Source organism: Psammomys obesus, unplaced genomic scaffold (genome assembly GCF_907164565.1).
Source record: "Psammomys obesus unplaced genomic scaffold, mPsaObe1.curated_primary_1811, whole genome shotgun sequence".
NCBI classification, from domain to species: Eukaryota; Metazoa; Chordata; class Mammalia; order Rodentia; family Muridae; genus Psammomys; species Psammomys obesus.
In genome coordinates, this window is record NW_026596152.1 from 1716120 (window position 1) to 1739338 (window position 23219).

Sequence of the window (23219 nt, forward strand, 5' to 3'; positions counted from 1 at the left end):
GAGGGCAGGAGACCATCTGGCTAGACCAACTTTTGAGGATTTTCCCAGGTGTGAACCAGAGGGAATTGAACAGCCAAGACTTTTTGGGTCCTACCAAGGTACATCAACCGTTAGGGTGAACAGGAAGCAAGGCTGTTGGAAGACTCATCTTTGATTCTGTCAGTCCCTGTTGGGATAACAAGCCTCGCAGGATTTTTGCTGGAGTCTATTTCTCGTCATCACAGAGAGAGAAGGCAGGTCCGGCTGGTGAGCCAGTGAAGTTATTAGAGCTATTGTAGAAGCAGTTGTGTTAAATTAGCAAGAGGTCCACCCAGCATGGCTGACGTGTGTGAGGAATGTGTTACTGAAGCCCCTGTGCATTTTCCGTTCCCCCAGCGATTGCTTACGACTTACATAAACTCAGAGATGCCTTGTGACTCTAATGAGCTTCTTGTTAGTTTCATGAGCCTCCCTTCAGTTTAGACTGTTGAATTCTGAAGGAAACAGCTATACAACAGCAAACTTGCCATATATGCTAAAAATATTAAGCATCAAAGAGTGCCACCTACTGGGATGCTTAATAAATGTTTCCAAACCGTTCATTTTTTCAGACAGGGTTTCTCATGGAGCCCCGGCTGGTTTGTTGTTTTTTAAAGATTTATTTATTTTATTATTTTAAGTGTTTTGCCAGGATATATTTCTGTGCACTGTGCCTGGTGCCCAGAGAAGCCAGAAGAGAGTGTCTAATCCCCTGAAACTAGAGTTGCAGACAGTTGTGAGCCAATAAATTGTGGAAATGGAACCTGGGGGGGGGGGGGGGGGGCTGGAGGGATGGCTCAGTGGTTAAGAGAACTGGATGCTCTTCCAGAGAACCAGGGTTCAATTCCCAGCACCCACATGGCAGCTCACATCTGCAACTCCAGCTCTAGAGCTTCTGACACCTTCAAACAGACATGCAGGCAAACCACCAATAAACATAAAATTAAAATAAATTATTGTATTGGCTTAAGAGAATGGAACCTGGGCCCTCTGGGAAAACAGCCGCTGCTCTTAACTGCTGGCCATCTCTCCAGCTCCACCTCACCCCCTCGTTCTTTCTTTCGTTCTTTCTTTCTTTCTTTCTTTCTTTTTTAAGAGGGGTGTACAGGTTAATCTTGACTATGAACTTGAGAAGATTTTGAATCACTGGAGACAAATTTCTGATCCTCTACATTAGGACGTTTCCAGATACATGAAGAGGTGGGAAGCGCAATTGCTACGCAATTTCACGAGGCCCGAAGCCCGGACTTAATAAAACGGAGCCGGGAGGACAGCAGCATGCATCTCTGCTTCCTGGCTGCGGCTGCAAGGTGTGAACAGATGCTTTCACACCTGAGCTTTCTGTCCACGACACTGTCCCTCCGCGGTGGCACAGCTAATACAGCCAATGAGAGAATTCCGTGCTTAGCACTCGCAAGGCTCCAAGTCAGAGGCTCTCAACTTGTGGGTCGCGACCTCTTTGGAGTCAAAGAACCCTTTCACAGGGGTCACCTAAGGCCATGGGAAAACGCAGATGTTTATTTACTTTGTAGTTACGAAGTAGCAGCAAAAATATTCTATCCTTGGAGGTCAACAGGAGGAACTGTATTAAAGGGGTGCGGCATGAGGAAGGTTGAGAACCGCTAACGCTCTAGGTTCAGGTCCCAGCACGGCAAACATTTAAGAGGGAAAAAAATCCTTGCTGTGTTTCCCTGAACTCATTCATTAAAGAAGAAGGAAAGAAGACAGAAAGAAAAAGAAGAAGACAGACTCGGGAGGACCCAAATCACGCGGGGGAGTGCGCGGAGGCCCCGCCCGCAAGGGGCGTGGTCGCCCGGGGTCGCAGAAGCAGGACTCCGGCGCTCGCGGATGACGCAAAGCGCGCCAAGCTTCGTGGAGCTGTGGCGCCGCCCGGACGGCTTCCCGTGAGTAGAGCTTGCGCGTCCCTCCCTGAGTTCGCTCCCCGGTGCGGTTCCGATGATCACGCACTCGAACCGGGGCCGGGCTGCGTCGGTGTCCCCGTGGGGCCGGGGCGGGTCCACGTGGGCCCGCGGGCCGGAGGTAGAGCATCCGTCCGCCGGAGCACGTGTCCCGCGGACCCTCGGTGGAGGTGGCCGGCCGGGTTGAAATAGCCTCCTTTCACAGTCCCGTCCGTCCGTCCGTCCGTCAGGAGACGTGTCGGCCGCCTGCCTTGTATCAGGCACCATACCAGCCGTTGGGAATACAGCCCCGAAGTAAAACCCGGTCCCGTTATTCCTGGACCTTAGCTTTTGCTGGGAATGGAAGGCGAAAATCTTAATTTAAAAGTCCAGAGGGCTGGAGGTGTAGCTCTAGAATGTTTGCCCGGCCTGGGGCCCTGGGTTCGAGTCCTACGACCTTATCAGCCAGGTGTTGTGAAGAGCATCTGAAATTAAAGCTCTCGAGAGGCTTGCGGGAGTAGGAGGATTAGAAATTCAAGGTCATCTTCAGTTACACAGTGAGTGAGAGGTCACCCTGGGCTAAAAGAGACCCCGTTTTGCTTTTGTTTGTTTTTTGGCTTTTTTAGGGTTTCTCTGGAACTCTGTAGACCAGGCTGGCCTTGAACTCAGTGATCCACTTGTGTTTGCCTCCAGGTTGCTGAAATTAAAGGTGTGTGCAAAATTCAGTTTTGAATGAGTTAAGTCATACAAGTAGAGATAAGCAATAGTAAAACTTTCCTTCCTGCTTCCCTGTGAGCCAGTGTGTGGGCTGAAATGAATAGTGCAGGTTAGAGCTCTGAGTGAGCTTTCTTGAAGGCAGATGTTGTGAGCACTGGACAGTGAGAATATCCCAGGGTTGGGGTGATGTGCTGATCTTGAAGAGAGAGACATAAAGTTGGTGAGGAAAGGCGTGTTCCTGCTGAGACACGGTGTCAGAGGTTAGAAAGGACTCTATCAGGCTTTGGATATTTTGAAAACAGTGAGTCAGGGGGTCTGCTACTTGATGCCAGCACCAGGTTTAGTCCATCTTCATCCTCCAGAAGTGTGCCTTAGATACTGCTGTAACAAAGTGCTGTACACTGTGTGGCTCATGAACCACAGAACTCCTCATAGTTCCAGGGGTCGGATATCGGAGATCAGAGTGCCAGCATGGGCACATTGATGTCCGAAAATCCAAAACCCAAGTGGTCACAAAGTCCAGCAAAGCAAGATCTCTATTTGAATTAGGCGTCAGGGTCAACAGCATAGACTCGGGAGCTGACTGGATTATAATGTTCATCTTTTGGTTTTGGTTTGGTTTTTCGGGAAAGGGTTTCCCTGTTTTAGCCTTGGCTATCCTGGAACTCATCTGTAGACCAGGCTGGCCTTAAACTTACAGAGATCCGCCTACGTCAACCTCCCTAGTGCTGGTATTAAAGGCATGTGCTACCACCAACTGGCAAACATTTATCTTAGTAAGTATTTAAGTAGATCACAAAAATTTATTATATTCAGGCCATTACTGACTGCTGAGGGCCATAGATCAGACTCGGGAGCTGAACTGCAACCCAAGCCAAAATAACAGTTTTTAAGCCTCAAATCCACAAGCATCTATGCCAAGTTACAGTTACATTTTCCCACCAATCAGGATTTAGAGACAGGGGACTTCCTTAGGAACATGTCTTTGTGGTTCACTTATCCTGGTCCCATTGGTTGGTTATTCAGGATGTCGGTCACCCAGGAAGGTCTTGGGAACTTAAATCTTTTTTTGACCCCTATTCAAAATGGAAGTTTTATTCAAAATGGCTTCAGTTTGGTTCCTTCTTACAGTCATTTTCTTGTAGAAACACTTCAGATTTCACCCTGACCTTGCATTTGTGTATGGTAGAAGAGACCTAACTCTCTAGAAATAGGCTTTCTCCAGTGACAAAGTGAGCTAGTTCAAGTCAGATTGAAGCATAAAGTCGAGTTTATTGGGTGCAGCTCTTGGATGGATTCACTGATCCCAAAGAAGGAGGCCAAGGAAGTCGCCATGGGGAGGGACAGAGAGGAGGAGCAAGAGGAGTGTGCAGGCAGGGAGAGAGAAAATGCAGGAAGAGGGAGGGAAGCCCAGCTCCTGGGCAGAGGGCAGAGCCTGCCAGCCATGCCCTGTGACAGGGAGGGAGGGACCAAGGGTATACTTGGAGAACCTGGAGGCTGGTCTGCTTTGGTATGTTAAATATGCATCTCAGCCCCTTGTCTTGGGTCTAGAACCAACATCTAGCTTAAAGGACACTAATCCCATTCATTAGGGTATCACCCTCATACTCCTAAGGACCCCTGTGCGAATATTGTCATATTGGGAATTAGGGCTTCCGCATATGAATGTAGGCAGTTCAGTTCAATTTTCCTAATGCCAAACTGTCAGGTTGCTGTCCCTCTCCCTTAGTGTCAGCCCACTGACTTGAAATTGTCTGATCTATCTGTTCAGAGTAGCATTCTTTGAGACCTTGCCTGGGTTCTAAGGAAGCGCCTACATGCCCCTTCCCCACATTTTGAATACCCAATGATGGGTGTGTTTTCATGTCTGGAGGTTGTGCCCAGGGCTAAGAAATGGTTGTACTGCTGAATCATGCTCTCCCAGCCTAAAAAGCCTACATTTTGCAGGATTTGGAAAAAAAAAAAAAAGATCACCGGGGTTACCTTTTTCTGATGCCCTTCTCTATCTCCAGTGTCCAGGCTGTTGGTGGAACTTGAAAACTTTTTTTTTAGGAACTTAATTGGTCCCTGGAAGGTCACCTGCAGAAATGGCCCCCGTCCTTCACTTCTACGTCCGCCCCTTTGGCCACAAGGGTGCAGCCTCTGAGCGTGTTCTTCGGAAGCTGCGAGAGAAACTGCCACAGCTTCTGGGTGTGGAGACGGAGCTGTGCTACAACGTGCACTGGGCAGGTTGGGCCAGTGTCGGCTTTGAGTTGTGTCTTGTTTTCTTGGTTGCTTGAGTCCGAGTGTCACATAGCCAGGACTGGTCCCGAACTATGTCTGTGGCGGGGACAACCTTAAACTCCTGACTCTGCTGCCCTCGCCTCCGAGTGCCGCCCCATTGGCTTGGCTCCTCTCCCCTGCTGTCTGATGTTAGATTTTTTTTGTTTTGTTTTTAATACATTATTTGTGATTGCGCATGTATGTATGTATCTGTGTGTGCATGTGCACACAAGTGTAAGAATGCAGAAGCAGCTTTGGATCCCCAGGAGCTAGGGATAGAAGCGACCTTCTGATGTGGGTGCTGGGACTCTGGGTCTTCTCTAAGAGCAGGCTGGGATACTAACCTAAGCCGTCTCTCTAACTTCCTGTTTGATTTTCTTTTGTGTGCATGCACTTGTGTGCGTGTCTGTGTGTGTCTGTACAGGCCCTCAGGTGTGGAAGTAAGATGACTCTTCCACCATTTGGCTCCCTTGGATCGTACTCGGGTTGTCAGAAATGGCTGCAGATACTTTGGTTGTGTTTGTATTTTACCTGCTTGTCTGTGTACCCTGTGTGCCTGGTGTTGTAGAGGCCCCAAGAGTGTGTGGATTCCCTGGAGCTGGAGATACAGATGGTTGTGAGCCGCCATGTGAGTGCTGGGAATCCAGCCCAGGTCCTCGGCAAGAGCAGCCGGTTCTTTTCACTGCTGAGTCCATCTCATCCCCTAGCTGTTGGATTCTGTTTGTTGTTGTTGTCTTGCTTTTAGTTAATTAATTTGTTGTAGATCTGTCTAGTCCTGGCTGCCTGTAGACCAGGCTGGCCTAGAACTCACAGAGATCCTCCTGTACCTGTCTCCTGAGTCTGAGACTAAAGGCGCGGGCCACCATGCCCTTCGCTGGGTGTTGCTTCTTAAAGGAGGGGATCGGTACATGAGGCGGTGTCTTGAGGTGCTCTTGTCCTTTCTGCAGCCAAGACCCCGCCAGGGGCTGAGGACATGAAGAAGTTGATGTGGCTGTTTGGCTGCCCTCTGTTGGTGAATGATGTGGCTCAGGAGTCCTGGCTCGTTCCTGGCTCCAATGACTTGTTGCTGGAGGTGGGACCCAGGTATGTGGCATTCTGGGCAACTTGCTCCCGTGTTCCAAGGCACATGAGAAGATGAAACTGTGGTGGTTTCTCTTTGTTCCTTAGGGTTGGCCGTAGGACTTACTGCACCTGAGAAAGCACTGTACCGTGGAAGAGCTTTTCTTTTGAGTCTTGATCTTGCTAAGTTTCCCATACCGGGTTTCTGTAGGGCACGTGCACCATGCACCCGAGGGCAGGGGCCTGCAGAGGCTGGAGGCGTGGGCCCCACTAGAGCTAGCGTTTCAGGCAGTTGTGAGCCTCCTAACATGGGTGCAAGGAACCAAACTTGGGTCCTCTTGAGGAGCAGTGTCCTCTCTTAACCACTGAGCCATCTTTCCAGCCTCTGATCAGTTTTTAAAAGCGGGTTTCCGTGGCACCCAGGCTGAGGCAGGAGGCCAGTGGTGAAGGGCTAGTAGTGTGTGTTGGGTAGACAGCAGTGGGCAAGGTCCATCCTCCCAGCTGATGCTTTCCAAGGTCTCATGACTCTGTGACTCTTTCCTCAGGCTGAACTTCTCCACTCCAGTCTCCACCAACATTGTTTCTGTGTGCCAGGCTGCTGGGCTGAGAGCCGTGGATCGGGTAGAGAGCACCCGGCGCTACCGGCTTTCGGTGAGGTGTGGGCATTGTGCTGGGAAGTCGAGGAGCAGGCGGCCCAGAGGTTAGGTCCTAAGTTCTAGCAAAGTCACGGGAGAAGCAGGGGAACGCTCTTGGCTGCAGGCCTGCCCTGTGTGCTTGGGAGGCTGTTTGCTGCTTGATGGTGCCTGGCTGAAGGGTAATGAACCAGCTAGACTTCAGACTGCTCTGTGCATCTGGCACACGTTCATGTCCAGAAGAGGAATTTTTGTGTTTTTTTTCCCCCTTAGTATGAACAAAGATGCTCTGTGGGTCTGAGTAGGAATAGCTCAGCAGGAGGTTATTTCCCTAGTATATACAAACCCTGGCCTTGATGTCTGCACTAGAATGGGAAAATGGTGCTCTTTGGTGGTAGTGGGGTCAATAAGTTGGAGGTCCAGAAGTGAGTGCTTTCTCTCTGTTCTTCAACTCCATCTATTGTCTTTATATGTATGTGTCTTCCCGCTAGTTTGTCTGTTGTCTTCATGTGTATGTGTCTTCCCGCTAGTTTGCCAACCACCCCACAGCTGAAATGGAAGCCATTTCTCTGGCTGCCTTGCATGACCGGATGACAGAGCAGCACTACCCCGAGCCCATCCAGAGCTTCTCCCCTCAAAGCGTCCCAGCCCCGCTCAATGGCTCCATCAACATCCTAGCAGAGGGTCGATCTGCCCTGGAGAAGGCCAACCAGGAGCTAGGTGAGCAGGAGTCCGCGGGACACAAGGGGAAGGGCCTGGCGTGGATCCTCGGGAGACACAGACCATGGTGGCCTGAGGCATGTTGTCAGCTCTCCAGGGTTTGTCTCCCAGGTTTGGCTCTTGACTCCTGGGACCTGGATTTCTACACCAAGCGCTTCCAACAACTACAGCGGAACCCCAGTACAGTGGAGGCCTTTGACCTGGCTCAGTCCAATAGGTGAGGGGGAGTGCCGTTGTCTGCTGGGTTGGCCCCAGAGGCTGGAGGGGAATACCACAGAAACTCACCTTCTGCACTCTCCCCATGTTTCTCGAGGCTCTGGCCTCCTTACCCTTCTTGGAATGTACTGTTAAATCTTGCTTTTACCTTTGGTTCTAAACAAGCCACAGTGGCAGAACACGTCGTGATTTTCTGGAATGTGCTTTGACGCCTGACCTCAGTATGAATTGGCTGAGTGCTGCTGAGGAGATGCAGCCCTGAAGAGTGACCCACTCTGTACCTTCTCTCTGTCACTCCTGCAGTGAGCACAGCCGACACTGGTTCTTCAAGGGCCAGCTCCATGTGGATGGAAAGAAGCTTGCACATTCCTTGTTTGAATCCATCATGAGCACTCAGGCATCCTCAAACCCTAACAATGTCCTCAAGTTCTGTGACAACAGCAGGTTGGCTATGCCCTAGGCTAATGGGGTCTTGGGAGAAAAGGGAGGCTTTGGACCTGTTGGATTGGCATGGCTCTTGGGGGAAACAGTATAGAATGACTGTGTCCATAGTGCAATCCAGGGGAAGGAAGTCCGGTTCCTCCAGCCAGAGGACCCTACCCGACCAAGCTGCTTCCGGCAACAGCAGGGACTTAGACACGTTGTCTTCACGGCGGAGACACATAACTTCCCCACGGGTGAGTTGGGTTCCAGTATAGATAAGTGAGTTTAGAGAGTAAGAGGGCACAGGGGTCCTAGGCCTTGTGGCTGAGCCCGAGTTGTTCTTGCTTTCATGGAGGGCATTATGGACGGGTTTATCTCTGTCACCTGTATCTCCTTTGCTTCCTCTTTGCAGGAGTGGCCCCCTTCAGCGGGGCAACCACAGGCACAGGCGGCCGCATCCGAGATGTCCAGTGCACGGGCCGCGGAGCCCATGTGGTGGCCGGCACTGCTGGCTATTGCTTTGGCAGCCTGCACATCCCAGGTTCGATCTTGCCCTCTCCCTCCCCCCTCCAGACTCTTCATCCTGGCAAGCACGGCTCTCGGCTCTGGGTCTCCTGGGGATGTTTTGGGAGGGAGAGCCTCAGACTAGTCCTCTTTGCCGACCACAAGTGTGAGCAGTGTGTTGGGGAGGCCACCACAGTGGCTCTGAAGACCTACAATTTTCTTCAGACACCAGCGTCCACTCAGTAAGGAAATGTGAGACCAGGTGACCTTATGATCAATACTTGCCCACCAAATCTTAGACAACCATAAGAGACTGAGGGGCTGTATGTGACAAATCTTCTTGGGGACACAAAGCACACATGCCTACTCACCTCTCAGCAGACCCAAGTACGGACACCACCGTAGTCCAACTTGGTGAACCAAGAGTGTAAATGAGGGGTCACTCACAGGAGCAGAAATGACTCAGACAGCGACATCACCAAAGCCCGCCCAGCATGGATGACATGAGTGGAAAAGCTGGGAAGCCTGGAGCCCACAGGCAGCTCAGCAGGTGGAGAGTGTCCTTTCCAAGTGGCTCTGGTCTAAACCTCTTCCAGACAGCTCATCTGGTTTCTGATTCTTCTAGGCAGCTGGTCTGGCCTCAGAATCTTCTTTGAGCTTGGCCCATTTAGTCTTGGAAGGACTCTCATCTGTTATTGCTTACCCTGTGTGGGAGGGGCCTAGTGGATCCAGTCAGTTTCCCGGACTTTCTGAAGCTACTTTGGGTTGTTTACATTTCTACTTAAAGGACTTCTCTGGGGTGGAGGAGGAAACTTACACAACAGGGGCTGGAGAAGTGGGTCAGTAATTCAGTGTGCTGCGCTTGCAGGGGACTTGAGTTTGGTTCCCAGTACCCTTTTTGGGTGGTTGGTTCACAGCTGCCTGTGTAACTCCAGCCGCAGGTGGGGATCCAATACACCTGGCCTCTGCAGGCACCCACATATCCACATCATTTTAGAAAATGATGATCTTTTTTAAAAAGAAGATATTGGGTGTGGTAACACATTTAATCCCAACACTCAGGAGGCAGAGGCAGGTGGATGTCTTAAGTTCAAGGCCAGCCTGGTCTACAGAGTGAGTTTCAGGACAGCAAAGGCTACACAGAGAAACCCTGTCTGGAAGAGTTTGAGGCTGACTTGATGCCCTCCCCTGAACTCTGGTTTCCTGCTCTCACATGTGCACATATACATACACACACACGTATATAAAAATAAATTTTTGAAAAGGGAGATGAAAAGACTACTCTTTTTCCTTCTTTAATTTATTTTGAGGCAGGGTGTCTCTTTGTAGCCTTGGCTGTCCTGGAACTCAGCAGAGTTCTGCCTTCCAAAGTGCGGAGATGACAGGCATGCGCCAGACTACCCTTTATTTTTATTTTTATTTTTTGAGACAGTTGCGCTGCACAGCCTAGAATTGAACAAGGTCAACTTGCTTCTACCTCTGAAGTGCTGGGATTAAGGGAATGCATGCCTAGCCATTTATGCTTTTCTTGGAGGGAACCTGAGTTAAGTTCCTAAGACCTGCATCTGCTGGTTCAAAATGGCTTGCAGCTCTGGCTCCATAGGATGCAGTATCCCCCTCTTGTGTCCATGGTCCCCTATAGGAACGTGCACATGCGAGTGCACACACATCATGGGGAGCTCTCAAGCAGTCTGATTCAAGGGCTGCGGTGTGTGTGGCTGCGTGGTGCGGGTCTTAGCATACGAAAGGCTCCAGGGGATAACTAGCACTACTAGAGGATAAAAGTAGCATCAGTGCGCTCTGCTGTGACACAAGGTTTTAATCCCAGCGCTCTAGAAAGCAGGGCTATCTCTGTGAGTTCCAGGCCACCAAGGGTACATAGAGTCTGCCTCAAAAAAGTAACAGAAGTTCTCTGATGAGACAAGGAAAGGCTGGTATTGGAGATGGGCAGCAAGCCAGTGGCCGACTGCATGCTTTACACCCCTCAATCACAGCCGCGTGGGTGGGCAGCTTCAGTGGCCTAGAGCCTTCTCTGAAGGTGTGTCCTCTGTCTCCCACTGTTTTCTTTCACTGCTGGGGATCAAACCCAGTGCCTGTGTATAGCTAGGTTACTGCGCTACCTCCCATTTTTATACTGTATTGAGTATCTTCCCACCTCAGGTTATTCTCTGCCCTGGGAGGATCCAAGCTTCCAGTACCCTGCAAACTTTGCAAGGCCTTTGGAAGTCGCTATTGAGGCCAGTAATGGAGCATCTGACTATGGCAACAAGTTTGGAGAGCCAGTACTGGCCGGTGAGCCGGGGTGTAAGGCGTAACAGGCACTGCGGAGGGTCTCATGGGCGTGGCGAGACCCAGGGGCTGTGGTGCTGCAGATCCTGCGGGACTAAGCTCTTCACTTCCACCCAGGCTTTGCCCGATCTCTGGGTCTGCAGCTTCCAGGCGGCCAGCGGCGCGAGTGGATCAAGCCCATCATGTTCAGTGGGGGCATTGGGTCCATGGAAGACAGGCATGTGGGCAAAGGGCGCCCAGAGCCGGGTAAGCGCCGCCACCCTTCGCACCCAACAGAGTTGTGTGCTGGGTACTGTGTTCAGGGCCTTGGTTAAAGTCAGAGTCCCAGACCAGTGGGTAAAGACACTTGGCAAGCAAGCCTGATGACCCGAGTTCAGTGTCTGGAACTCATGATGGGAGGAGAACACTGACAACTGAGGTTGTCCTGACTGCCACCCAGGTATCTGCATGCTTCAGCACACACAGGATTTAAGAATTAATGACAGCCAGGTGGTGGCGTACACCTTTAATCCCAGCACTTGGGAGGCACAGATAGTGATTTCTGTAAGGTCAGCCTGGTCTACAGAGCAAGTTCTAGGACAGCCAGGGCTACATGGGGAGACCCAGTCTCTGAAAGACCATTAAGGAAAAAAAAAAAAAAGAATTAAGAAAAAAGAAGGGGTTGGAGAGATGGCTCCGAGTTTAAGGGCATTTGAGGCTCTCCCAGAGACCGATACTTAATTCCCAGCACACCATGGTGGCTCACAGCCATCTGTCACTCCAATCCCAGGGATCTGACCTCTGTGGTCACACAGGTACACACATGCACATTCATACTCTCAGGCAGATAAATACTCATACACATAAAATATGATAACTAAGTCTTTAAAAGGGAAAGGTCTAGGTCCTGTTGACCGACTAGGTGGCTTAGTGGCGTGTGGCTCAGGCCTCAAAAGGATGGGCTGGAGCTAAGCCTGGCTACCATGCACCAAAGCCTTGGGTGTGGTCTTTAGAGCCGCCTAAACTAGGCCATGTGGTACTTGGCTGTAATCCTAGCACTCAGGAGTTGGAGGATTAGAAGTTCAAGGTCGTTCTTTGCTTTGTATGGGCTTGAGGCCAGCCTGTGCTGGCTGGGCCCTGTCAGATATGCACACAGACCCCCAAAGTGAGCTTAGGACGGGACCCGCCTTCCTCTGGCTCCCGAGCCCATGCTTCCAGCACACAGTGTGCTCAGTTACCCAGTCACCTCGGTGCTGCCTGTGCTGTTCCTGCTTAGGTGCACAGGTCCACGGGTTGGTTTGGTTAGAGACAGGTGTTTTCTCTGTAGTCCTGGCTGTGCTGAACTCAGAGATCCACCTGCCTCCCCTCCCCCGCCACCATGCCCAGAACATCTTTATTCTTAATATTTTTATTACTTTTATTTCTTGAGGTTTTACTAGAATTGTATTATTTCTCCCTTCCTTTCCTCCTTCCAAACCCCTCTTTGCTTTCTTTCAAATTCATGGCCTCTTTATCAATTGTTGCATCCGTCCGTGCACATATATGTATATGGCAAAACGTAGAGCACTCCACAGATTCGCGTGTCACCCTTGTGCAAGGACCATGCTAATCTATGGATTTTTCTAGTTTTACACTATGTGCTACCAAAGCAAGTACTTTCTTTGTTTTTTGTTTTTTTTGTTTTTGAGATAGGGTCTCACTATGTAGCGTTGGCTAGAATTCCCTATGCAGACCAGGCTGGCTTAGAACTCCCAATGAGATCATACCTGCCTCTGTCTCCGTGGTGTTGGGGTTAAAGGTGTACACCCCACATCTGACTTTATAAATATGGTTCTTAATTTAAAAATATGTGTGTGTTTGTGTATGTGCCGTATGCACACGGGTGCTTGTGGAAGCCAGAAGAGGCCACTGAATGTCGTGGAGCTCCAGTTGCAGGTGGTTGTGAGCTGCCTAATGTGCCTGCCAAGTACCAGATTCAGATTCCTTGGAAGAATATTGTGCGATAAGCCTTCAGACACATTTTGAGCTTGTTTTTGTATGTTGTATGAGGTTGGCATCCAACTTCATTCTTTCACTCGTGGTTGACCGGTCTGCTTTAGAAAATTCTTTCTAGTTGAATTGTCTTCATAGTCTATTCAGAATTCAGTTGGCGGAGACTAGGGATATAGCTCAATGGCATGGCACTTGCCTGGCATGCCTAGGGCCTGGGTTCACTCAGGGTTGGGCAGCCAACTGGCAGCTATTATTGTGACATGTATAATTATAGCAGTTGGGAACCTGAAGTAGAATGGTTCTTTGATTTGAGGTTAGCATATGCTACAAAACAAGACCATTTTTTCAAAAGAGCAAAGTGGGAGGGAGGAAAGAAAGCTCGTTTGGCAGTGGTGGGCACGTGTCTGAGCAGTAGAGCCCCTTCCTGGCATGTGCAAGGCCTTGGGCTCAGTGTCTAGCTACACCCACCAGGTCATATGACTAGACATGTGTTCACTTCTGAGTTGGACAGTTGTATCTGTTCAGTTGTTCGTATCTGCTCCTAATGCTAGTGCTGCATTGCAGTTATTACTGAAGCTGTGTCGTAAGTTCTAGGAGTGGAAGGCGAGGAGCACGTGGCTCAGTGGGGGGGGACTTGGCTAATGGTACACAAAGCTCTGGGTGTGTCCCCAGAACCACAAATAAACGCAGAGGGTAGCTTTTCAGTTTTGTTCTTACCAAGATTGTTGTGTAGGCTGGAGAGAGTGTATTATTTTTGCAAAGGACCTGGGTTTGGTTCCCTTGCGCCTATGTCGGGAGGCTCATGACGGCCTGCAAATCCAGCTCCAGGCTTCTGACATCTTTGCCTTCTGTGGGCACTTGTATTCACATGCGCGCGCGCGCACAGACACACACACACACACACACCTTTTCTTCCTTCCTTCCTTCCTCCCTCCCTCCCTCTCTCCCTCCCTTCCTTTTCTCTTTTTCTTTCTTTTGTATTTTTTTGAGAGCTGGGACTAAAGGCAGGCGTGCACCACCACTGCCTGGTGATACATTCTTTTTTTTTTTAAGTTATTAATTTTATTTATGTGCATTAGTGTGGAGGTGTCAGATCCCTTGGAACTGACATTATAGACAGTTGTGAGGGTGGGTGCTGGGAATTGAACCCTGGGTCCTTTTGAAGAGCAGACAGTGATCTTGACTGCTAAGCCATCTCTTCAGCCTGATGAATTCTTTTTTTAATAATTAAAAAAGAGGTTGTTATGAGTGGTTTAAGCTTTATATTAGGAATTTTAGGATCAAGTTATCCCAATTTTTGAGAAAGGAAGTAAAGACACAAAGACTTTTTTTTTTTTTTTTTTTTAATGTATATGAGCACTCTATCTGCATATACACCTGAATGCCAGAACAGGGCATCGGATCCCAGTGTAGATGGTTGGGAGCCACCTTGTGGTTGCCTGAAATTGAACTCAGGACCTCTGGAAGAGTAGACAGTGCTCTCAACCACTGAGCCATCTTTCCAAGCCTTTGTTTTTGTGGGTTTTTTTGCTTTTGCTTTTTTGTTTGCTTTGTTTTGTTTGGCTTTTCAAGACAGGGTTTTTCTGTGTAGCTTTGGCTGTCCTGGACTCACATTTATAGACCAGGTGGGCCTTGAACTCACAGAGGTCCTCCTGCCTCTGCCTCCATGAGTGCTGGGTTTAATCATAGGCGTGCGCCACCACACCCATCGGTCAGCAAAGACTTTGATGGGCACTGTTGAGCCTACAGATAAGTTGTGGGGAATATTGCCGTCCTAACAGTATTGCCTGGCAGTCTGTGCACAGGCCTTGTATTAGCTAAGACAACTAACTCAGTCTTTACTGTTGTACATAGATGATTCTGTGCCCATGGATAAAACTATAGGTGAATTTCCTGACGTATCTTCCCCATTAGAGAATAGGGGTTGCTAATTTTAAAAAGCAAGTTGTTTGTCTTTACTTTATGTGTATGACTGGTTTTTGCCTCCCTGTGTGTAAGTGCACCAGTGCCCACCACGGCCAGAGGAGGGCATCAGACCCCCAGAACTGGAGTTAGAAGCAGTTGTGTGTTGCCCTGTGGGTGCTTAGAACTGAATCGAGGTCTTCAGGAAGAGCAGCCCGTGCTCATGAGCACTGAGCCATGTCTCCAGCCCCGTCTGTATACGGGTTATTGTCACGTTGTTTTCCGTAGGTTGTATGGTCCCACCTAGTGGATCGCTGGGGTCCTGTTCCCTCACATCAACTTCTCCTGTGTTCATGGTGCCTAGCTTTAATGGCCTTTTGTGCTGCTTCCCTGGGTTCTGGTTCATCCTTCCTTCCTTGCAGGCATGGAGGTTGTAAAGGTTGGGGGTCCTGTCTACAGGATTGGAGTTGGGGGTGGAGCTGCTTCGTCTGTGCAGGTAAGTGAGGGTAGTTAAGGAGGCAGCTTGGACACCACAGGCCTCTGTGCTGTCAGTGTTGATGGAGCTTCCCAGACTGCCTGAGGTGAGCTGTGCCCCATGTTTCCTCAGGTTCAGGGAGACAACACCAGCGACCTGGACTTTGGAGCCGTGCAACGTGGAGACCCAGAAATGGAGCAGAAGATGAACCGTGTGATCCGAGCTTGTGTGGAAGCCCCAGGAGGAAACCCCATCTGCAGCCTCCACGACCAGGGTGCTGGTGGCAATGGTGAGGGGGGTCAGGACACTGGCCCGGGTCTAGTCGTCTTTGGCCAGACTCAGTTTAGGGAGAAGCATTGAGGATTTGCATCCCCCCACCAGCTCTGCCGTCTTCTCCACGTCCTCGGCTCCACCCTCGGGGGGGTGGCTAGGCATTAAGTGTGAAGCGGCAGCTCTGGCAGCGTCACCCAGGGTTAGGTGCTACTCTGCAGACCAGAAATTCCCTTTGCTCTCCTGGGGCTGACCATGACCAGGTTGACACCTCTTCCTCATTCTCTCACCAGGCAATGTCCTAAAGGAGCTGAGTGAGCCAGCAGGAGCCATCATTTATACCAGCCGCTTCCAGGTCCATAGGTCTCCCTGAAGCCACCCTCCCTCCCCCATTCCTAGCATCACTGTGTGGTGAGGCAGGGCCCACTGACCCTTTTTCTTAACTGCCTGTCTGCAGCTGGGGGACCCAACCTTGAATGCGCTGGAAATCTGGGGGGCTGAGTACCAGGAGTCAAATGCACTTCTGCTGAGACCCTCTGACCGGGAATTCCTGAGCCGTGTCAGTGCCCGCGAACGCTGCCCAGTTTGTTTTGTAGGCACAATCACTGGAGATAAGAGAGTAAGTTGGCCCCAGCAATGCAGAGCAGGTGCTATGTGCTCATAGTACATGGGCTTGGGGGAGAAATGCTGAGGGAGCAAATGAGCTCAAATGGGAAGTGGGCACAGGAATGGGGAACAGTTAGGGAGGGAGGAGCTCCTCAGAGAAGCTCCACATCCAGGATGGAAGCATTTCCTGCCCTCCAGGCACATCCTGCTGGTGGTCAAGGTCTCATTTTCTTTGGGGGCTGTCCCTGGGGTCCACAGATTATGCTAGTGGATGATCGTGAGTGCCCGGTGGGAAAAAGTGGCCAGGGAGATGCCCCCCTGACACCTCCTCCAACCCCTGTGGACCTGGACCTTGACTGGGTTCTGGGAAAGATGCCTCAAAAGGTACGTGAGCCAGGGCTGGGGAGTGTTTGCCAGTGGCCTTTCTGTCATATTAGTTTTTCCTGGCTTGTTTGTCAAGCCTTCCCAGGTGCTTACATTTGACCACTCTTCTCTTTCAGGAGTTCTTCCTCCAGAGGAAACCCCCTGTGCTGCAGCCTTTGGCCTTGCCCCCAGAGCTGAGCGTGCGCCAGGCTCTGGACCGGGTTCTGAGGCTGCCGGCTGTGGCCAGCAAGCGCTACCTCACCAACAAGGTCCTCCTTGCAGCCTGCTTGGCTTCTCAGCCTTCTGCATTGTTCTCTGTCATGCATTCTGGTCCTCTTCCCCGTTGGGGTTCCCTGGGCTCTGAGAATGGGGGGTGGGGTGGAGAACAGGCCGTTCTTGATGGCCTGTTGCCCCTGCCCCCCCCCCCTTTCTGTGTGTTCTTGCTCGCCGTTCAGAGCATAGCCAGCCCCCTTTGACCCTTGCCTTCTTTCCATTTGCATCTGCTTCCATAGGTGGATCGCTCTGTGGGTGGCCTCGTGGCCCAACAGCAGTGTGTCGGGCCGCTGCAGACCCCTCTGGCTGATGTGGCTGTTGTGGCACTGAGCCATCAGGAGCTCGTAGGGGCCGCCACAGCCCTGGGAGAACAGCCAGTCAAGAGCCTGCTGGACCCCAAGGTTGCTGCCAGGCTAGCTGTGTCTGAAGCCCTCACCAACCTGGTGTTCGCTCTGGTCACTGACCTCCGAGTGAGTCCTTCGTAGCTCCTGTCCTGCAGTTGTAGGCCTCTGCACCCATCAGTCATTCTCCTTCTTTCCCATTATTTTCTGCACATAAACTCCCAGGCTCTGCCTCGCCTTCTCTCTCTAATGCCAAGTCCATGTCCCCACTGTTGCCAGGATGTAAAGTGTAGTGGGAACTGGATGTGGGCAGCCAAGCTCCCAGGTGAGGGTGCAGCACTGGCCGATGCCTGTGAGGCTATGGTGACAGTGATGGCAGCACTCGGCGTGGCCGTAGACGGTGGCAAGGATTCCCTCAGCATGGCTGCCCGGGTTGGCACTGAGACCGTGCAGGCTCCTGGTAAGGATGAGGCCCTTGTGAGGGAGAAGCACTGTGGGGCTGGCTGGCACCTCATTCGCTTATTTCTCCTTGCTTGGTAGGGTCACTGGTCATTTCAGCGTATGCTGTCTGTCCAGACATCACAGCCACTGTGACCCCAGACCTCAAGCGCCCCGGAGGGAGAGGTATGGCTTCATCTCCTGCTCCTTGTGTGTATCTTCTGAGCTTGCTCCTTAGTCTGAGGTCTACGTTATGAGTCTTGGTCCCCCTTATCACAGCCCTGAGCTGTGTTGCTTTCTAGGACAGTTGGGGGTGTCTTACTGTGTGCTGCGGTTGGCAGTGCTGGGAACGCTTTGAGACAGGGTCTTGAGCTGCTCTCCCCTCCCTTGTTTCCTTAGGTCATCTGCTCTATGTGCCTCTGAGCCCTGGGCAGCACCGGCTGGGAGGCACAGCTCTGGCCCAGTGTTTCTCCCAGCTTGGGGAGCACCCTCCTGACCTAGATCTTCCAGAGAACCTCGTGCGTGCCTTTCACATCACCCAAGGGCTGCTGAAAGGTGAGTGGTCCCCTGGTACGTGGTAGCAGACATATGGCAGGCACCTACCTCAACAGTGAGTCTGGGGTACCTAAGGGTCAGGTCAGGCTCTTCTGGGAGAGCCTGCCTTCTCACTCACTGGCTCACCAGATGCTGTGGAGCTATGAAGCTTAGCCTAAGATGGATGAAATCTCTGTTCCTCCAGACCGCCGTATTTGCTCAGGCCATGATGTCAGCGATGGAGGGCTTGTCACCTGCCTGCTAGAGATGGCCTTTGCTGGGAATTGTGGGATAGAGGTGGATGTGCCTGCCCCCGGGATCCAGGGTGAGGAGCTTGGGGTGTAAGGCCTGGGCTGCCTTCTTTACTTGTGGACCTTCTGGTATAAAGAATGCTGTGTCTCTGACCCTTCCTCCTGAGTCTTAGCTGAATCCTCCATTGCTGTCATGTTCTGAATTATGTTCTTCTAAGAGCACTCACAGTTTCTGCAACTTCCGTGGCCTCCTGCAGACTCCGTCCACCTGAGTCCTGGTGGCATCCAGCCGTCCTCACTCAGCCCCACTCTCCTTCCAGCGCTGCCGGTGCTGTTTGCCGAGGAGCCAGGCCTGGTGTTGGAGGTACAGGAGGCAGATGTAGCCGGGGTGCTGCAGCGGTACCGCGGTGCTGGCCTACACTGTCTGGAACTGGGCCACACAGGCACGGCTGGGCCTCAGGCCACGGTGAGGAAGCCAAGGAGAATATAGTGTTATGTGAGCCTGTCAGCAAATACCGCTCTACAACTTTCATGGGCGCCTTCTCTCCCTTTCCCCTTCATCCCTTTCCCCTCTCCAGGTCCGAGTGTCTGTGAATGGGGCTGTAGTTCTGGAGGAGCCCGTTGGACAGTTAAGAGACCTCTGGGAGGAAACGAGTTTCCAGCTGGACCTGCTGCAGGCAGAGCCACGCTGTGTGACACAGGAGAAGCAGGGCCTGAAGGAGCGGACAGGACCCAGCTACTGCCTGCCACCCACCTTTCCGGTGGCCACTGTGCCCCGTAACCATCGTAAGTGCGTGTGCAGAGGTGGTATGCTTGGCCCTTCCCTGGGGAAGGTATTTGGGGTTTTGGGGCGGATGGGTAGTCTTCTACCGAGGCCTGTCTTCCAGCTGGCCCCATCCCCCGAGTGGCTATCTTGCGAGAAGAGGGCAGTAATGGAGACCGGGAAATGGCGGATGCCTTTCACTTGGCTGGGTTTGAGGTAAATACTGATGGCTCGCAGAGCTGGCGATCTTATTCTCACCTTGGCTGTGTGTCACCTGACAGTTTGCTCCCTGTCCTGTTAGGTGTGGGATGTGACCATGCAGGATCTCTGCTCTGGGGCCATCACGCTGGACACATTCCGAGGTGTGGCCTTTGTCGGCGGCTTCAGCTATGCAGACGTCCTGGGCTCTGCCAAAGGTCAGTGTGCAGGCCACTGTGTGCTCACTTCCACACTCCTGGGCTCCTTCTGCCCAGGCTGGGGCCGGCTTGCCACCCCCACAAAGCCAAGCAGAGAGCTTGGTTTAGGACCAGAGGCCAGCAGAAGCGCCAAGGATATCTGAAATGAGGTGGCTGGCTTCCCAGAGCTGTGCAGGCCTAGAGGGCCTGTCTCATCCTGACAGTTGGCTGCTCTTCAGCTTGTTCACATGGTCCTGTTCTGTGAGAAGATGGTTTTAGCACAACCATATCTTCTAATTACAAGAAGCCAAAAGTTCAGGCTTCTGTGTGTGAAATCTTTTTTTTTTTTTTTTTTTTCATGATGATGATGAGTTAGGCTTTCACAAAGCCTAGGCTGTTCAAACTCACAAAGTGGCCCTAGAAACCATCTCCCTCGTTTGGCCTTTCAAGTATTGAGATTTACAGGTGTAAGCTACCCACACTCAACTGAAATCTCACTATTGAATCTCAGATAACTACATAAATCTTTTAAAAAATATTGTGGCTTAACATAAAGAAATTCATGGATCTCCTGTCAGGCTATCTGACTGAAGCAGATAGAGTTCTTTCTTCCCTCAAATTTGTCCCAGGGCCTGTGGAGAGGACCTGATCGCTAGAGTAGAAGGCTGTTGCCTTCCTTCATCTCCTGCTTCTGCTTTTCTCTGGCCTTCTACACCTTTCTCTGACCTGCCTGCTCTTCCTAGGCTGGGCAGCTGCCGTGACCTTCAATCCACAGGCCAGGCAAGAGCTGGGCCGATTCCGTAGGCGGCCAGACACCTTCAGCCTCGGCGTGTGCAATGGCTGTCAGCTGCTGGCTCTTCTGGGCTGGGTGGGAGGTGACCCCAGTGAAGAGCAAGATGAGTCAGGCCACGACTGCCAACCAGTACAGCCAGGCCTCCTGCTCCGCCACAATCTGTCTGGGCGATACGAGTCCCGGTGGGCCACCGTGCGGGTGGAGCCCGGGCCCGCTGTGATGCTTCGAGGGATGGAGGGCTCGGTGCTGCCTGTGTGGAGTGCCCATGGAGAAGGTCAGGCTGGGGCAGGACAGGGTTTGAGGGCTGGGTCTGGCCTGAAGAAGCTTGGCTTTCACATCCTATCTCCTTTACCCCCAGGTTACATGGCGTTTTCCTCTCCTGAACTCCAAGCAAAGGTCAAGGCCAGGGGTTTGGTTCCTCTGCACTGGGCAGACGATGATGGCAATCCCACAGAGCAGTACCCCTTGAACCCCAATGGGTCTCCAGGGGGCATAGCTGGCGTCTGCTCCCAAGATGGCCGCCATCTGGCACTCATGCCACACCCTGAGCGGGCTGTGAGGCTCTGGCAGTGGGCATGGCGACCCTCTCCCTTCGATGTTCTTGCCACCTCCCCCTGGCTGCAGCTGTTCATCAATGCTTGGAGCTGGACCCAGGAGGAGGCTGCATGAGCACCCTGGCCCACAGCTTTCTCCGCTGCCTTCAGGAGTGTCGCCATGTGATTTCCAAAAGCATCTTAGACAAGAACCAAGATGCTGGGAAGATCTGCTCACTTCAGCCTTGCCTTTGCAGCAGCTGCTCTCGGTTCCTGAGTTTAACACGAATCTCCACAGGCAGCCTCAGGCTCCAAGGACAGCTGACACAGCAGGGGTGGGCGGCGTTCTGTAGTGCCCCTTCCCAGTGGTCATCACCACCTTCTCCCCTCTCTCATTTTGAGCTCTGAATGAGGTTTTATGTCCCCTTTTCTTTCTTTGGCTTTTTGAGACAGGCTTTCAATCTGTAGCCCAGGCTGGCCCTGAACTCAAGATTCTCTAAGCTTCAGCTGCCGGTGAGTGCAACTGTGGTTGGCACTGGTCTGGCGTACACCAGCCCCTCCCAACCTCAGTGCTCTCATTAAAAAGAGCAGCTTTCTGGATTCCTTTTCGGGCGTGCTCTGCTACTTGTTACAGACTTGCTTCTGGCCATGCTGAGGGGCTGAGCTATGCCTACCTCAGATACGTTTCTGATTCTCTCCTAATTCAGCAGCCATTGGCACCTTCCTTCCTACAGCAGACCCTTAGCTTATTGGAATACTACCTCTTGTCATTCATTCTTTTTTCTCAAGGCAGGGTTTCTCTTTGTAGCCCTGATTGTCCTAGAACTCACTTTGTAGACCCGGCTGGCCTCGTACTCAGCAATCTGCTTGCCTCTGCCTTCCAAGTGCTGGGATTAAAGGTGTGTGCCACCACTGCCCAGCCACTCATTCATTCTTGTTCCTTGATCAGTGATGGTGCCAACTACTGGCAGTGCCCCAGTGGAGATTGTACACTTAACTGCATTGGGATAATAGCTACTTGGCGTATACTACCAAGCTTAACAGGAGCTGGGTAATTTTTCATAAAAATGAAGAAAGGTACTTGAGAAGCGTTTTCCAGTGAATAAAGCAAAGTTTAAGGATAAGCTGCCTATGATTTGTTGCAACTTGAAAGGGGGACAGCAAGGCGCTTTACCCACCCAGCCACACCTGCTTTTGATCATCCTTTGGCCCCAGGTCACGTTTCCTGGAAAGTGGCTGGTTTTGTTGACAGCCATCTCCCATCATCCCTTGCTTTCTACTCACATATTCCTGGGAAGCTCTACATCATGATGGAATGAGTTTCTATAAAAACAGATGGGCGTTTGGGATTTCTGAAATGTCAGGGTTTGGGGGGAGGTGGAATACTTGTGCTTCTGCAGAAGTGGCATCCCCAAAAGAGCTGAAATGGTGTTCAGTCACAGTTGTGTGTACATCTGAGTGGTAGAGACTTGTTTGCTATGTGCAGGTTCCCTGAATTTGATCTCCCTCCAGTACCCCAAAAGGAACAGATGTGGGCATAGGTCAGGTCTTTTTCCTTTTAGCTTTGCAAACAAGGTTTCCTAAGCAGAATAGTTTTAAAATTTTTGTTTGTGTTTCTGAGACTCTTCTGTTATCCTGGCTGGCCTTGAACTCATGTAGCTGAGAGTAATCTTTAAATCCAGTCTTCTACCTGGGGTCTGATCTTCTAAGTATCATTTTTTTTTTAAGAGATTTATTTATTTATATTATGTGTGTGAGTTTCCTATCTGCAAGTGCACATGCATGTGAGAAGAGGCCATCAGATCCCAGGATAGATGGTCGGGAGCCACCATGTGGTTGCTGGAAATTGAACTCAGGACCTCTGGAAGAGCAGACAGTGCTCTTAAGCTCTGAGCCACCCCTCCAGCCCCTATGTGCTGTTTTGGACATGTGAACATTCCCTTTGATGATGTACAAGCGTATATATATTTTGCCAGTGGTGCTAGCACATACCTTTAACCCCAGCACTTAGGAGGCAGAGGCAGGTGGATCATTGGAAATTCAGGGGCAGCCTGATCTGCATAGCGAGTTCCAGGCTAACCAGGACATACTGTCTCATAAATGAATATATATGTATGTGTAGTGTAAATGTTTATATTATAAATGTAAAAATATAGTTAGACCTGAGCTGGCAAGGTGGCTCAGCGCACTGGCTCTAGTCCCAGGCTGCAGCCCTTGACCAGTTTCCCGTGTTGACCACCAACTGTAAGCCTGCCCTCGGTGCTGCTTTATGACTGTAATTTTTTTGCTGTTAGAAAGCATAATTTAGATACCTGTGTTTTGTGATGATCCCTGTGAACGACCCCTGTGAAGGGATCATTTGACCCTCAAGAAGGTCACGACCCACAGGTTGAGAACTGCTGGCTTAGTGGGTAAAGGTATTTACCGCCAAGCCTAATGGCTTTGAGTTCAATCCCTGGAACCCACATACTGAAAGGGGAAAACCAACTGTCCAAAGTTGTCTGATGACTTAAACATAAGTGCCAGGGCGTGTGTATGTGTTTGTGTGTGTGCATGCATGCGCCCGCATACAC

At 51.1% G+C, this 23219-nt stretch overlaps 1 protein-coding gene and 1 non-coding gene across 2 annotated transcripts; one reads left to right on the plus strand and one right to left on the minus strand.

Moving 5' to 3' along the window:
- Nucleotides 1-1854: 1854 nt before the first annotated feature.
- Nucleotides 1855-21770, plus strand: Pfas (phosphoribosylformylglycinamidine synthase). The gene is made up of 28 exons (XM_055594301.1): nucleotides 1855-1922; nucleotides 4686-4862; nucleotides 5843-5978; nucleotides 6500-6605; nucleotides 7117-7306; nucleotides 7418-7523; nucleotides 7826-7966; nucleotides 8075-8199; nucleotides 8358-8486; nucleotides 10610-10741; nucleotides 10856-10984; nucleotides 15034-15107; nucleotides 15219-15375; nucleotides 15650-15711; nucleotides 15814-15975; nucleotides 16221-16346; nucleotides 16463-16594; nucleotides 16838-17068; nucleotides 17219-17399; nucleotides 17480-17563; nucleotides 17777-17932; nucleotides 18117-18236; nucleotides 18483-18628; nucleotides 18741-18948; nucleotides 19050-19141; nucleotides 19227-19341; nucleotides 20064-20387; nucleotides 20472-21770. The coding sequence occupies exons 2-28, from the start codon at nucleotides 4721-4723 to the stop codon at nucleotides 20780-20782; spliced, it is 4017 nt and encodes a 1338-aa protein (XP_055450276.1). The 5' UTR covers nucleotides 1855-1922; nucleotides 4686-4720; the 3' UTR covers nucleotides 20783-21770.
- On the minus strand, nucleotides 12270-12373 carry LOC129667043 (U6 spliceosomal RNA). Its single transcript, XR_008718685.1, has one exon. It is a non-coding gene; the product is annotated as a U6 spliceosomal RNA (small nuclear RNA).
- Nucleotides 21771-23219: the final 1449 nt, after the last annotated feature.

Excerpts from the sequence above, each read along its gene's own strand:
- Pfas (XM_055594301.1), top strand. The coding sequence starts at position 4,721 with ATGGCCCCCGTCCTTCACTTCTACGTCCGCCCCTTTGGCCACAAGGGT. Across the intron at positions 5,979-6,499 it reads TTGCTGGAGGTGGGACCCAG|GCTGAACTTCTCCACTCCAG; the intron begins GTATGTGGCATT and ends CTCTTTCCTCAG. Across the intron at positions 7,967-8,074 it reads AAGTTCTGTGACAACAGCAG|TGCAATCCAGGGGAAGGAAG; the intron begins GTTGGCTATGCC and ends CTGTGTCCATAG.